General features: G+C 33.2%; 1 protein-coding gene across 1 annotated transcript; it reads left to right on the forward strand.

Moving 5' to 3' along the window:
- Positions 1-4,537: 4,537 nt before the first annotated feature.
- LOC108981060 lies at positions 4,538-7,439 on the forward strand. Its single transcript, XM_035686798.1, has 6 exons — positions 4,538-4,911; positions 5,232-5,349; positions 5,475-5,686; positions 5,765-5,792; positions 6,556-6,664; positions 7,133-7,439. The coding sequence occupies exons 1-6, from the start codon at positions 4,648-4,650 to the stop codon at positions 7,212-7,214; spliced, it is 813 nt and encodes a 270-aa protein (XP_035542691.1). The 5' UTR covers positions 4,538-4,647; the 3' UTR covers positions 7,215-7,439.
- The last annotated feature ends 5,789 nt before the right edge of the window (positions 7,440-13,228 follow it).

A 13,228-nucleotide genomic window follows, 5' to 3' on the forward strand; every position in this document is an offset into this window, starting at 1 on the left:
TTTCGAGCCAAATGATTTCAAATCATACCCAACGATAAAGGGTAAGACCTTGATATTCCATTTTTAAAATCCTCGAGCATTCTCATTTGGTATTTTTTATGAATGCAACATGAATTTAGTATTTAGCTATTATATTTACATAAGTTTTTATATTGGAATAGTTATTTTTTCATTATATAATAATAAAATAATATAAGATGAATTTAACTTTGATTATTCACATCAAATCTCCAAATTGGATTATCCATTTATTCATTATATAGTAATGAGTAATTAATAATTTTTAAAATTTTTTAATTTTTTTAATTATGAATTTATTTTATTTTATTATATTTTACTATTCATAATATTATATATTAATTAGTAATTGTATTCTAATTATATTTTTTCAATTGTCATTTAAAATGGAGAGAGAAATAATTGATATTAAAATGAGAGAGAAAGAAATAATATAAAAGGGATTTGATGAATGAATAGTGTGTTCCAAATTTGAAAATTAGTTTAGACTTTACTGTAGCTATATTCTAAATATTTGGAATATAGCTAATTCAATGTGAGGGATTTTATGACCTAATAACTAAATTCTCATTGGATTTAGCTTTTAGCTAATCCAATGAGAATGCTCTAACTATAAAAAAAAATTATATAAAATTAATCTTACAAACTGATATAACTTGATATGATTTATTATATTGTAAAGTTACTTTTATTATAAAATAGATTTAACGGATCATGAAACTATGTAAGTTAGTAAAATTACTCTTGTGTAATCTTTTTGTGATTATAGAACTAGGAGAAATACTCACATGGTGCGGGGCAAGGTGGAAGGTTTTGGAACATCTCGTTCGCCCCGCCCCCCGCCCAGTCCAATGCTACCCATGGCCCATTGGGCTTAAAATTTATTTCTAGTTTCAAAAAAATGTTTTTGGACTCAAATTATCATATAATTTAAATTGTAAATTAAAATTTATATATACAACAAAAATTCATATAATTTAAACTCATTATAGTTGTATTCATTTCATTGCATTGTCTTGGCCTCCTAAACCAATCTATAGCAGGACAGGGGACAGGACGGGGTCCCGTTGGGGTCATCCTGCCCCCTCTAGGCTTTTTCCTTGAGGGGCAAGGCTGGGCAGACAAGGGCGGTGGTGAGGTTTGGGTCCCCATTGCCCACCCCTATATAGAACTCCTTAGTTTCGAATAAAACTAATTTTTTCTATAAATTTCAAGGATATTTTAGTTAAAAATAAAAGTAAAAAATAATTATAAGAGTATTATTTTAAAAAAAAAAAAAGGAATTACCCTTTCATTTAAGCGAAAGTTTGTAAAATTAGTTGTATTTTTACCATCTTACTAATATTTTGATTGAAGTGGTATTGTTATATTGATTACCTGTAAAAATAGGTTATAGAAATATAATTATTTATATTTATATTTTATCTTCAGCACTTTGTAACCACATTGATAATCAAATCCAACAAAAATATTTATAAAAAATTTATTTCACAAACTTGGTAATCCTTATGAATTTGGATTCATTAGATATGAGATAGATGAAAACTTAAAAAGACGTGTCCTTATCAAAATCTTAAGACATACCTCTAAAATTCAATGAATATAATTTTAACAAGTCTGATTATATTAGCCGTTGAATGTTTGTCATTATCGAAGATCAAGATAGAAGAAAGAAAGGAAGAAGGAAGCAAGAAGGAAAAAAAATATTAGGAATTTTTAAATAAAGATAAATTAATATTTTTTCATCCCATGACATATATTATGTTATTGAAAGTTTATAAATAATAATTGTAACAATATGACATGAGGTCTTAGAATGGGATATGATACATCCGTTAAGCCATCTAATAATTAAGGTTAATTAGAAATTCATTAGTTGAAATTTCACATTTTTACAAAATAAGATTATAGCTTTTAACTTTCACAATATTATTGTTATAGTTTGGGTAGCACTTCCAATCGGTCGGGTGGGTTATTTGCTTTTACACTAGACAATCAGCAGCTACTACATAGGGGTCTCATGAAAATCCCACTTACACCTACATACAAGTTATTTCTCTCCCTCACCCTTCCCCCCACCCACGTCTCTCTCTCTCTCCTGAACTTTTTCTCCAAACCTCTCTGCATTTTTACTTGTAAGCATTAACTTATCATGAAGAACTATTTTGTACTTAAGAAACCAGAATAAGCAGAGATTTTAATAAAACATATGATTTCATTTATTTCTGTATTTAGCATTTGTAACGATAAAACCAGTTTTATTGTTAAAAATATTCTTTTCTTTCCTTTTTGTTCAACCAATTTGCCAGAATCTATTACACCAGACGCCATATCTCTCTTTGGGAAAATTATATTGTTCCGTAATATAAGACCATATATTTGCGTGGATCCAATTTGATCATGTTGTATGATAATTCAGTAACTGAATCACTAGTAAATTAAGAAGAGAAATGAACATGTTTGTGTTCATCATCTCATTAATCGGTACATACGAAATTGCAATGAAGAAAGAAGCCTACAGGACAAATTCTTATTGGTGGAGGCAAGGTCGCCTTGGGCAAAGATGGGAAAATCAAACCAGAAAACCCACGACAGTGAGAAAATTAAACGACTGCTAACCCATAACCACGACTGCTAACCCATAAATCAAACCCTAAAATCTAAAAGAAAATGGCATGTGAAAAAATCAAAAATTTACTCACGATAGTGAAAAGATCTTAGCTGCAATAGGTGCTGCATGCGAGGGAGGGGGTGGGGAAGGGAAAAGACTCTGCAATCGATGAAGTTAAAGGGGTGAGAACTTGCTTGAAGAATTCGTGGGAGGGAGGAAGGGAGGGAGGGGGAAGGAAGGGGAAGATCTGAAGGGGGAAAGAAGGAAGGGAGAAAAGAATTTGGGGGAGAGAGGAAGGGAAAGAAGAATGGTTTATGTGCGGGTGTATATGTGTCTTTCCTGCACTTTCTATGTAGCGAATTCGTATTAGCTGGTATAAAAACAAATAATCCACCCGACCGGCCTTGAGTTTTTTCCTTATAGTTTAGATTCCGATCCTACTAAGAAATTTCATCGTTAGTAGTTAATATTGATAGTTTAAGACGAAATTATATTCAAATTCAAACTAAATACACAGTGCATACCAAATCACTTGAGAATGATCTAAAAATTATTGATTTAACTTTTACAATATTGATGACTTGGCCCCGTTTGCATAAACGGTTTCTTCTCATCTCATCTCATTATTATAACTTTATTAAATTTACATAAAATATAATAAACAATTCAACTTTTCAAATCACAAAATAATAATAATAGTAAAAATAATGTTCTAACAATATTTTATTCAACTTTCATATAAAACTATCTCATCTTATCTTATTATCTATATGGGGCCCAACTCGCAATAATCTAGACAATGGGAAGTCACATGCACTAAATTTAATGCGCATCAAATCACTTAATGATACTTGAGGAATTAGATGAAATGAAAAATATGTTAATAATAGTGAAATAATTTATTAATAGTATTAAAATAATTTGAGTTATCATATTTTATTAAGTTTTGGGAAATAAGAGAAAAAAATTAAATAAAAATATTATAAAGTTAAAATATTGTCAAATATGGTTTTTTAATATTATATTTATTTTAAAATTTTAAAAAGTTGAATTGTTTTTGGTATTCTGTTTGAAAGTTTGAAAAAATTGTAATGATTAGATAATGATTAGATAAAAAAGTTGAATATTTAAAATTGAAAAATATTTATATTTGAGTCTATTTAAAAATAAAATAAGATAAGATAGAATAAGATGAAACATCTTCAAACAACTCCTAACTCTAAAACCGTCGAGCCACACCCTTAACTAAGGTTGTAGGGGTGTAAATCGGTCCGGTCCAGGAGATGATGGACCGAACATCAATTTCTTCTGACTAGGCCAGACCGAACATCCATAGGGACCGGACCGATAACTATCATGCCGTTCAATCCTGCCTATTTATTTTTTATTTTTTTTTTCAAATAAATTAATAAAAAATTATTTAAATTACTAAATTAAAATTATGTGAATTATTAATGTGAATTATGTAACTAACGCATTAAAAAATATTTTATATGGTTAATAATAATAAATTATATAAAAATTACATCATTAACTTATATAATTACTATATAAAAATAATATATTAAATTATTAAAAATATTTTTAAAATATATAAAAGAATTCGATGCACTACTATCTAAAATTTATAGATCCCAAGACCGGGTCGAATGATTTCGATTGAGTTGAATTGAGTTGAAATGATAAAATATTGTTAGAATATTATTTTTTAATATTATTATTATTTTAAAATTTAAAAAAATTAAATTATTTATTATATTTTATGTTGAGATTTAAAAAAATTATAATAATAAATTGAGATAAATTTAAGATATGAGATTGATCGATCCGAATCGATAGACCGAAATTTTTACACCCGTAAAGGTTGTTATTAAAGATTCGTTAGAGTGAAAAGAAATAAAATATCATTAACACAATCAATTATTGGTCTAATAAGTGTTAGATGCTGATGTTATAAAATTGGAACTGATTGAGGGTTTCACCGATCCCCGAAATTGGAAAGGAAAGGTCCGAAAGCCATGAAAGGCCACGGAGCAAACGCAATAGAGGTGGCCAAGACGGTTCTGGAGGTAGCCGACGTCGCCTGGACCGCCATGGAACACCATCAACACCATCATCACCATCAGGAACCAGCCGAGACGGAGACCAAGACCAATTCGGACGACCAATTGGAATCTCTACGATCGGAGAATCGGCGTCTTAGGAACTTGCTTGACCAGAATCTGAGGCTCCTTCAGGACCTCTCCGAATCCTCTTTTTCCTCCAACGATTGCCCTTCCGATGTACGTCACCTCTATTTTTTCCTAACGCGATAGAAATTTTGAAGTTTTATCATTTCTGCTCGATTTTCTGGAATTGCTTACGTGGGTTCATGTGAATGAATAGGGATTTGTTAAGCTTCTTAAGAAACTATGTTCCCTTAGTATTCTGGCGCTTGCCCTTCGCTTCCTTTTGTTTTATCCAAGGTCTTATAGCGTGGCCTTTCGTTCTATGAACTTTTTTACGCGAAAAGAGATCATCATATTTGAAAGTAACTGGAGTTGGTCATTCGTGGCAGAGTTATTATTATTATGATAATAGGGTATTAGTTTTGCGATTGCAGTTGTATGCCCGGCTCGTAGCAACGGTGGATTCTGAGCAGTTCTTGACTCGTCTCAATTCCCTCCAGCAGGCATCGGTCAATGGGACTAGCAATGAATTTCCTTTCAAAGAGGCGTCAGGTATTTTTGTTCACTTCATGCAATTTTTACCTTTGCATACAGAAAATCCAACACTTTTTTCTTTCATATAAGTTTCATAGTGCTAATTTTTTTCCTGGGTATTTTGTGTTTGGTTATATGATTAGTTGATGATGTGCACTCGGCTGAAGTTCTAGTCAAAGTTGACAACGAAGAGCCCAGCTGGTGGGTATGGGTCACAGATGAAATGGTGCCTAGCAATATTGAGGAATGGAGCGGGATTGACGACGAAAATTATATAGTTGTTAGCGAGGAGCATGTGGTGGATGGGGTTGCCAACTTTATGGCTAGATGCATTATGTCAAACCCTAGAGCTCGGGTATATGGCTACTGATTCTTATTCCACATTAAGTATAGTGTGTTGTATCTAACGCGATTTTCTTCCTTTCAAATGCAGAATTTAACACCAGAAGAGCTGCAAAAAAGTAAGTTTATATCCCAATCGTTTCAAAATGCTCTTTTTCCTAACGATGTCTTAAACTTCATAAAGGTCGCACAAGTTATTATCATGGTAACTTTGTCATAATGTTGAATAGGAGTGGGAGTGGGTAAAGTTTTCTTGGTAGTTACTTAATTATCTTATGATTAATCTCTTACTAGATTAGAAAACGAACATACAATCTGTTGGAATCGGCTTTGTCATATTACTCTCTAGCAATTAGGTAACGACGGTCAGGAAATAAAATAAAATCAGGTGACAACAACTAAAAATTAAAAGGGTACCTATATTTGTGTGCTTCTATGTCTATATGTCAAATCATAAGCATGGAAAAGTTAAATGGGCAATCAAATGGATCTAGCAATGTTCCATATAATTATTTCTCAGTAGAAATACATTTTTGACCATCTTCTGATACATCAAGAAAGAAACTTATAAAATCAGTAGTTCGTGAATGAATCTGGAACCTAAGACATAGTTGAGGGACCAAAATTATATTTTGACTCTCTCTTTCCTTGTTGGAGGTTAATGTATCCAAAAAAATACCCTGAAAACAAGATGCTTATTTTCTTAGTTTGATGCATGCCTATGATATATATTCCTGGGCTACCCCAGAAAATCTGGCATCTATTCATTGATATAATGATCACCAATCTTGCTTGCTCATCTCCAAGTGGCATATAATATAGTCTTGTGAACCGGGAAGTGTTGCCTATATTACTTATCTCTGTGCCATTGTAAACTTGCAGCTGTGGCAAAAGCAGTAGGTGGTGTCAGCAAACTGGAGAAGATGTTAGGTATTTGGCACGCTGGGAAACTGTTTTATGCCTTGTCCACCTGGGGACTTGCTCTGGCAGGGTGAGTTTTTTTTTTATTTTAATTTTTTGCTATTTAGTTAGGAAGCTGTTGGGAATGTTATCCTTGATCACTGCTGCTCTCCATGTAATGAAAATGAAAGACATGCGCATTTATGGTATCGTACTGCATTTTTGCATTAGTTACACAATTTTAAAGCTTGTTTGTGCCTAGCCTTCAGGTGCACATTACTGCTGTACCATTTTTTTTTAAAATTACATGTACTGTTGTGCTGTTTGGGCCTGCATTGTCACCTGCCAGTTAGCACTTTAGGAGTCCAGGAACTCACGTATTCTGAACGCCCAGAAGCTGTGGCTTCGAAGCACTTAATAGCATCTCAGGTTAAATGCCAGCATCTGTATCTCTTGGTATTTTGATAGCTTTCAAGGTTTTGTCATGTGTCCCTAACCATTATAGGTCTCTTACTTGAACACTTATAATTTCTCTGAATTGACACTCTTATCATTGCAGGTTGTACAGGACTCGCACTGTATTGAAACTTGCAGCGATGGGTGTTCGCACAAGCAGCAAAGTCATTCTCGGGGCTCTCTAAAGATGGATATTCCACAGCTCTGAATTGTATATAGTTGGACATAATGCCGATTGCTGGAGAGAGTCAGAAGAAAACTTTATGACACTGGTATATAGTTGTAAATTACCCTGGTTTTCTCCCCTCAAAAATAAAATGTAACCACCCTGGCTTTCAAAACTGTTGTACTCCCAGCTACAATGACTGATTGTATTGATTTATTTCATTATGATTGATTTCATTACCACAGCATCGTTGTCCAGAGGAGTCATTTGCATTCATTTCATTTATTTTGCAAGAGTTGTGCTGTTGAATTCGGAATTGTGAAGCCAAACGGCTGTTAATAAATGCGGAGCAATTCTTCTTTGTTTTTATTTACCTTATCCAAACGAAAAAATATATTTGTAATCGTGAATTGTGGAACTGTCGGTTAATCATTTTAAAAAAAGTGAATAAATTATAGTATTCATATAAAAAATTAATTTTTTAATAGTGAATTTTATTTTTTTTTAAAATAATTACGCGACGTTTACACACTTCATAGTTTATATAGATAGAATTACTCTATTAAAAAATATAGAAGAAACTTGACTAACCTTTTTGGCGTATAGTACAGATGTGCCTATTGGTTTCTTGAGTCATGACACATGGTACCAAAGCCAACCTAAAAGCGTCATGCATTATTGTTGCACTGTGCAATGTGAATCCTAACGAGGGTGTTAAGAATTTTGAGGAGAGATTGTAGTTCCTTGGTTTAATTCCTCCTACATGGGGTTGTTAGCTAGATTTATTGTTTTGGTAGGTAGAACTTAGAACTGTATTTTATAGATGATTCCAAGATAACTTGAAGAATGGAAGAGAGAGAGCTCTAGAAGAAAGGGTTCGTATCTAAGAGTACCACCGGCCGGCTAACACCATCTGCAATGACACAATCCAACGCACATAGAATGTGGAATTATCTGTGCAGAGATAGAGAGAGAGAGAGAGACCTGCATAGAGCTTAGGAGCTAAGGCCATGGGGGAATTTTTCAACAGGGGAATCTCTGCAAAGACGGCAGAAACAATATATTCATGTCACTACATTAAAAACAAATTTCGCATTTACAAAACTATCCCCATTTCGTATGGAGTTGTAACATAGTTATAAAATAATTGTAAGAATCATTTTCTCTTTATTATTAAAGTTGGATAACAAGGTAAAGCCATTTTCTTTCTCTTTATTGGATATAAAGTCCAATGTCTATTTTGTCCAATTGGGACAAGAGATTTAAAACAAAAAATGGAAATGCTAAGCTATAGAAAATACACCATTCATATAGACAAAAATTGATTTGCAAGAAATTTGACTTTTAATATTTTCTTATAAATCAAGTTATATAATGGGTATCAATATAATTTTTATCAAAATAAATAAATAAAGACTAATCTTCAAAGATATCTCGATTTTCGATTCAATGAATTTTTTCAAATATCGACTTTCTATAACTAAGAGTATTAGCATTGGCTTCATCAAAAGCCTAACCAAATGTAAAATATAATGAATTTTATCAAAATATAACTACATTAGATTAGCCAAAGAGATAAATGAGAAACTTTGAGTTACAGTAAATGAATGGGTTTCTTTAAATTTGAAAGGTTATTGTTCACCAATCAAATTTATTTTTTATTCACTTTTAATCACCAACGGTTTTTTTATTCACGTTTAATCTCCAACCGTCTTGAAATAATAATGTGAGAATCAAATTAAATTAGTAATTAATATATGATTAGTGTAATTATAAAATATGAAAATAAAAATAAAAATATTATTATTAAAAAAATAATATTATATTATTATTTTGATGAATTCAATGACTAATTCAATGTGGTGTTATGGTTAGAGAGGTTTTGGATTTATAGAAAACATATACTTTTTTTTATCAAATTTTAGAGGTGATTTTGATGAAGCCAATGTCAATACTCTAAGGAGAAGTTTGGATAGTGAGTTAGGTGAGATGAAAGTTGAAAGTTGAATAAAATATTATTAAAATATTATTTTTTAATGTTATTATTGTTTTAGAATTTGAAAAAGTTGAATTGTTTATTATATTTTGTGTAAAAATTTGAAAAAATTGTAATGATTAAATGATATGAGTTGAGATGAATTTTGTATCCAAACCGGGTCTAAATGGATTGAAAGCATGGAGGTCTCCAATTTACACAACCGAAAACTCATGGCTTGGATTTTTATCAAAGAATAATTCATCTCATCAGACACTATTTACAATACCACAATCCACACCTTATGAAAAACACCATACACCCTATGAAAAAAAAAATTGTCAGGTGTGGAGTATGAGGTTGAATAGTAGTTGATGTATAGCAAAACTCTATATCAATTTCTAAGAGAAAGCCTATTTACAACCGGCCAGAAAAACTGCAGCGCATCCCACGTGGCCAAATAGAAACGATGATGTTTCTATCTTATTCCATCTTTCCTTTTTTTCTCATTTATAAGTCCCAGTAGTAGCAAGAGAGGAAGAGCTTGATCTACTGGACCCAGGTCATGCTTTGCAACTTCAACATCCATTTAGAGAAAACTGCAATTGAATATGAAGTAGAAGATGAAGATGACGACGACGTGCTGGGGTGCTGCAACGGAATGATCTTCACAGACCGGGTTGGCGTCGGCATCAAGTATTCCGACTTTCGTGGGATCCAGCCACGCCATCGTCCGAGAAGCTCCACCCCGGCGATGGACAACGCCAACAAGTTATGGAAGACTGAAGAATGGAAGACCCCAGCTTTTCATAGCCTATATTCTCTCGTTTATGCTTTTCTTACATTTTTTGTTCTTATTTTTACAGTATACCCAAAACAACTTGTGCTTATAAAAATCGTCTAGAAGTTCACAGAAGCTCTTCTAACATGATACGGAAGGAGCTCTTCCAGAGAGAACGGGTGTCAGAGAATTTTCTCCCCAGGAATATGAATTTCTTCCATGATAGGAGCAAAATCGCAAACCCAAAATCGTAATTTTTCTTCCAGACCATTTTTTTCTTCCATACATTTTAAAGGCTCCAAAATGAGGAAAAGAAAATGAGAAGGTGATGGGAGCAAAAGAAAAATTCTATTTACAGTCCCCATTCGGGGACTGCATATGCAGACCTCACTTAAACGAACCGTTTCATTTAAGTGAAAGGCTGAAAGCAGGTCTCTTGCTGCGTGAGGGCCAAACGACAAGGCTAATGACTTCATCTTTCTTCCAGAACTTGAACTGAAAATATAACGTATTTAAGTGGGCTGATAACATATTTTACAAGGTTCTGTCTTCCAGAGCTTGAACTGAAAATATTTGGACTAATGACTTTCATCTTTCTTCCTCCATATCAGGTTGTGGAGATGATGCTAATGGGAATGATGATTTATCAAATATGATGCTGGATGCACCAGACTCCCAAGACAATTCATTTATGAATTTTATCGGATGGATAATCATTGTTGGAGGGAGAAGACAATTCAACTATGAATTTTACCCTTGACTCCTACAAGATTCTACTCCATCACCAGGAACTTTTCGGTTTAATTTTCTAGTTGAAACAATGGACCAGTATGAAAACAATCTGTACCCATTTTTGCACCTTTTGCCGAACGGAAACTTTTTCATTTTTGCTAATACACGATCGGTATTATTCGACTACAAACAAAACCGTGTGGTGAAAGAGTTCTCTCAAATCCCCGGCGGTGATCCTCGTAACTATCCGAGCTCGGGCTCGTCCAACGCAGAGAAAGTGCCGGTTGTTTACCACCCTTCCAATGCCTCCAATTGGCGGTTCTGAACTCTTCGCATAGACCAAGACTGTACCATTCCGTGGATGGTGGAGGTTTTCGATGGGCAGTGGAGTATGTGACTCTGTCGATGTTGGGGGAGGTCGTCGATGGGCATGGCACAGAGAGGGATTCCCTTTAGATTTTCAATTTTGATTTTGAGTTTAGTTAGTTTTGGAAACAGGGACAATTTAGTCCATTCAAGAATAGAAACAGGGACAATTTAGTCAATTTCATGATAGGACTACAGAGGAGTCCCAACAAGAGGACTGTATGTAGCAGCTCTCGGAGCAAAATCGCAGAACACAATGGGGAGAGAATTTAAAACGTGATGCGATTTTAAAAGTTGCCTCGCCCTCGTCCTCATTCAACTCTAGTTAAGCATTGTGTTTTGAAGTTTTTGATGGAGAAAGAGAAAATGAGAAGGTAATGGGAGCAAATTGCAGGAATTTTTTTAATATATTGGTTGACGTGACTTCGATTACCTCACTGTTTCGCGCGTCAATTATCCACAGCATAATTTAATTTCTAATTTAAAACTAAGGGAAAATCTTTGCCTATTTGATTTGCTCATTTAGTTTGACCGCTGGTATTTTTATTTTTTTATTATTATTTTTTTTTATTTAGTGATTAAAGAAGTGATTTTAAATGTATTAATATATTTTTTTTTTATTTTTAAAAAAAATAAAAAAATATTAAAAAATATAAAAATAAAAAATAAGACTAGCCGGCACGTCCAACGATAAATACTGGGAGGCAGAATAGCCTTGTCCTATAACTAAACCCTATTTGTTACTCCCAAGAAAATAATTTCTAAACTAAATAATCCTTGAGTTTAACCCTTCTTTTTTTAAAAAAAGAAAAAAAAAAAAATCTGGTCAGTCATCACAAGGAGCTCCCTCTTCTTTTTGGGAAATAGACAACTAACAAAGGGGGAATTGAGTCTGCGTCCTCGAATCGCATCTATGAATTTTGCACAAGAGTTCTTCTTTGTCGATGCATAGAACAATTATCAAAACTATTTATTCTTTGTCTTTGCAGCTTGTGATTAGTTCGAGTCAAATAATCTATTAAGTGCAGATCTGGCAGGCTCCATTTATCAAGTGTATATTATATATTATCATGAAATCCAGTTAAAAACAATTATGTTTATGGGTTTTTTTTAAGCGTATTTTGGAATGTATTTGTATGGTAGAATTTAGCGTTTGATGGAGAAGGAAAGAAACGAAACTAAAAAAAAAAAAAAACAACTGCAGAAAATAGGCTCTTCAAGGTATCCAACCCCCAAGAGAAATGCAACTGCACAGCAGAAAAACAAAGCCTCATAAACTTCCTATTTTACCATTCAACAAGTTGACGCCTCCTAATAATCCCTTTAGACACACAGGAAGCATACAGGATATACCCAACTTATATCTATCAAATTCAAACCTTTGGGTTAGGGATGAAACCAGGCTTCTCCACATCAACTTAGAACTAATTTCATGTTATATATGAAGAAATTCATAGACCTAACTCATCTCATAAAACTGATTCTACAAGAGATGATTGATTATTTCTTATAAACATTCCCAAAACCTTGTCCACAAACAATGTGAGATTATTTCTCAACACTCCCTTACGTGTAGACTAGTATTTTTCCTAGTCTTTGTCATGAGGTTAGTAGTGTTGGCCCCCATTCGTCCTGTGGCAGACTCTAATACCATGAAGAAATTTATGGACCTAACTCATCTCATAAAACCGGTCCTACAAGAAATGATTGTTCATTCCTTATAAACATGCCCAAGACCTTGTCTATAGACAATGTGAGATTATTTCTCAACAATGTATGTGCAGCCACATTTAAACAAGAGGAAAATATCTTAAAAAATCATATATTCAAATCATATAACAGCAATCCTTTTTTTAATAAGTAAATCATATAGCAGCAATCCTTATCTGCATGATAGATACTAAAAGAAGTGTATAGTGTTTCCTGGTGCATATAAAGCTTATAGATAAAACAGATGAAGTTTAATAACATCCAGCAGAGACTTCCATTAAAGTTACACCTCAGAACATTTCATGATGCAGGAATTTAAGTATTTGAGATTCCAACGAACCAAGGAACCATTAGAAAGTAATTTTTACCAAAGAAGAATAAAAGCGTGAAACGGTGATAAAAAGTGCAGCGTCTAGGATCATAGAAGTCTCCCAAGACAAGGCACCCAGACAACTTCTTAAAGCTCTGA

Source organism: Juglans regia, chromosome 16 (genome assembly GCF_001411555.2).
Source record: "Juglans regia cultivar Chandler chromosome 16, Walnut 2.0, whole genome shotgun sequence".
In the NCBI taxonomy this organism is placed as follows: domain Eukaryota; kingdom Viridiplantae; phylum Streptophyta; class Magnoliopsida; order Fagales; family Juglandaceae; genus Juglans; species Juglans regia.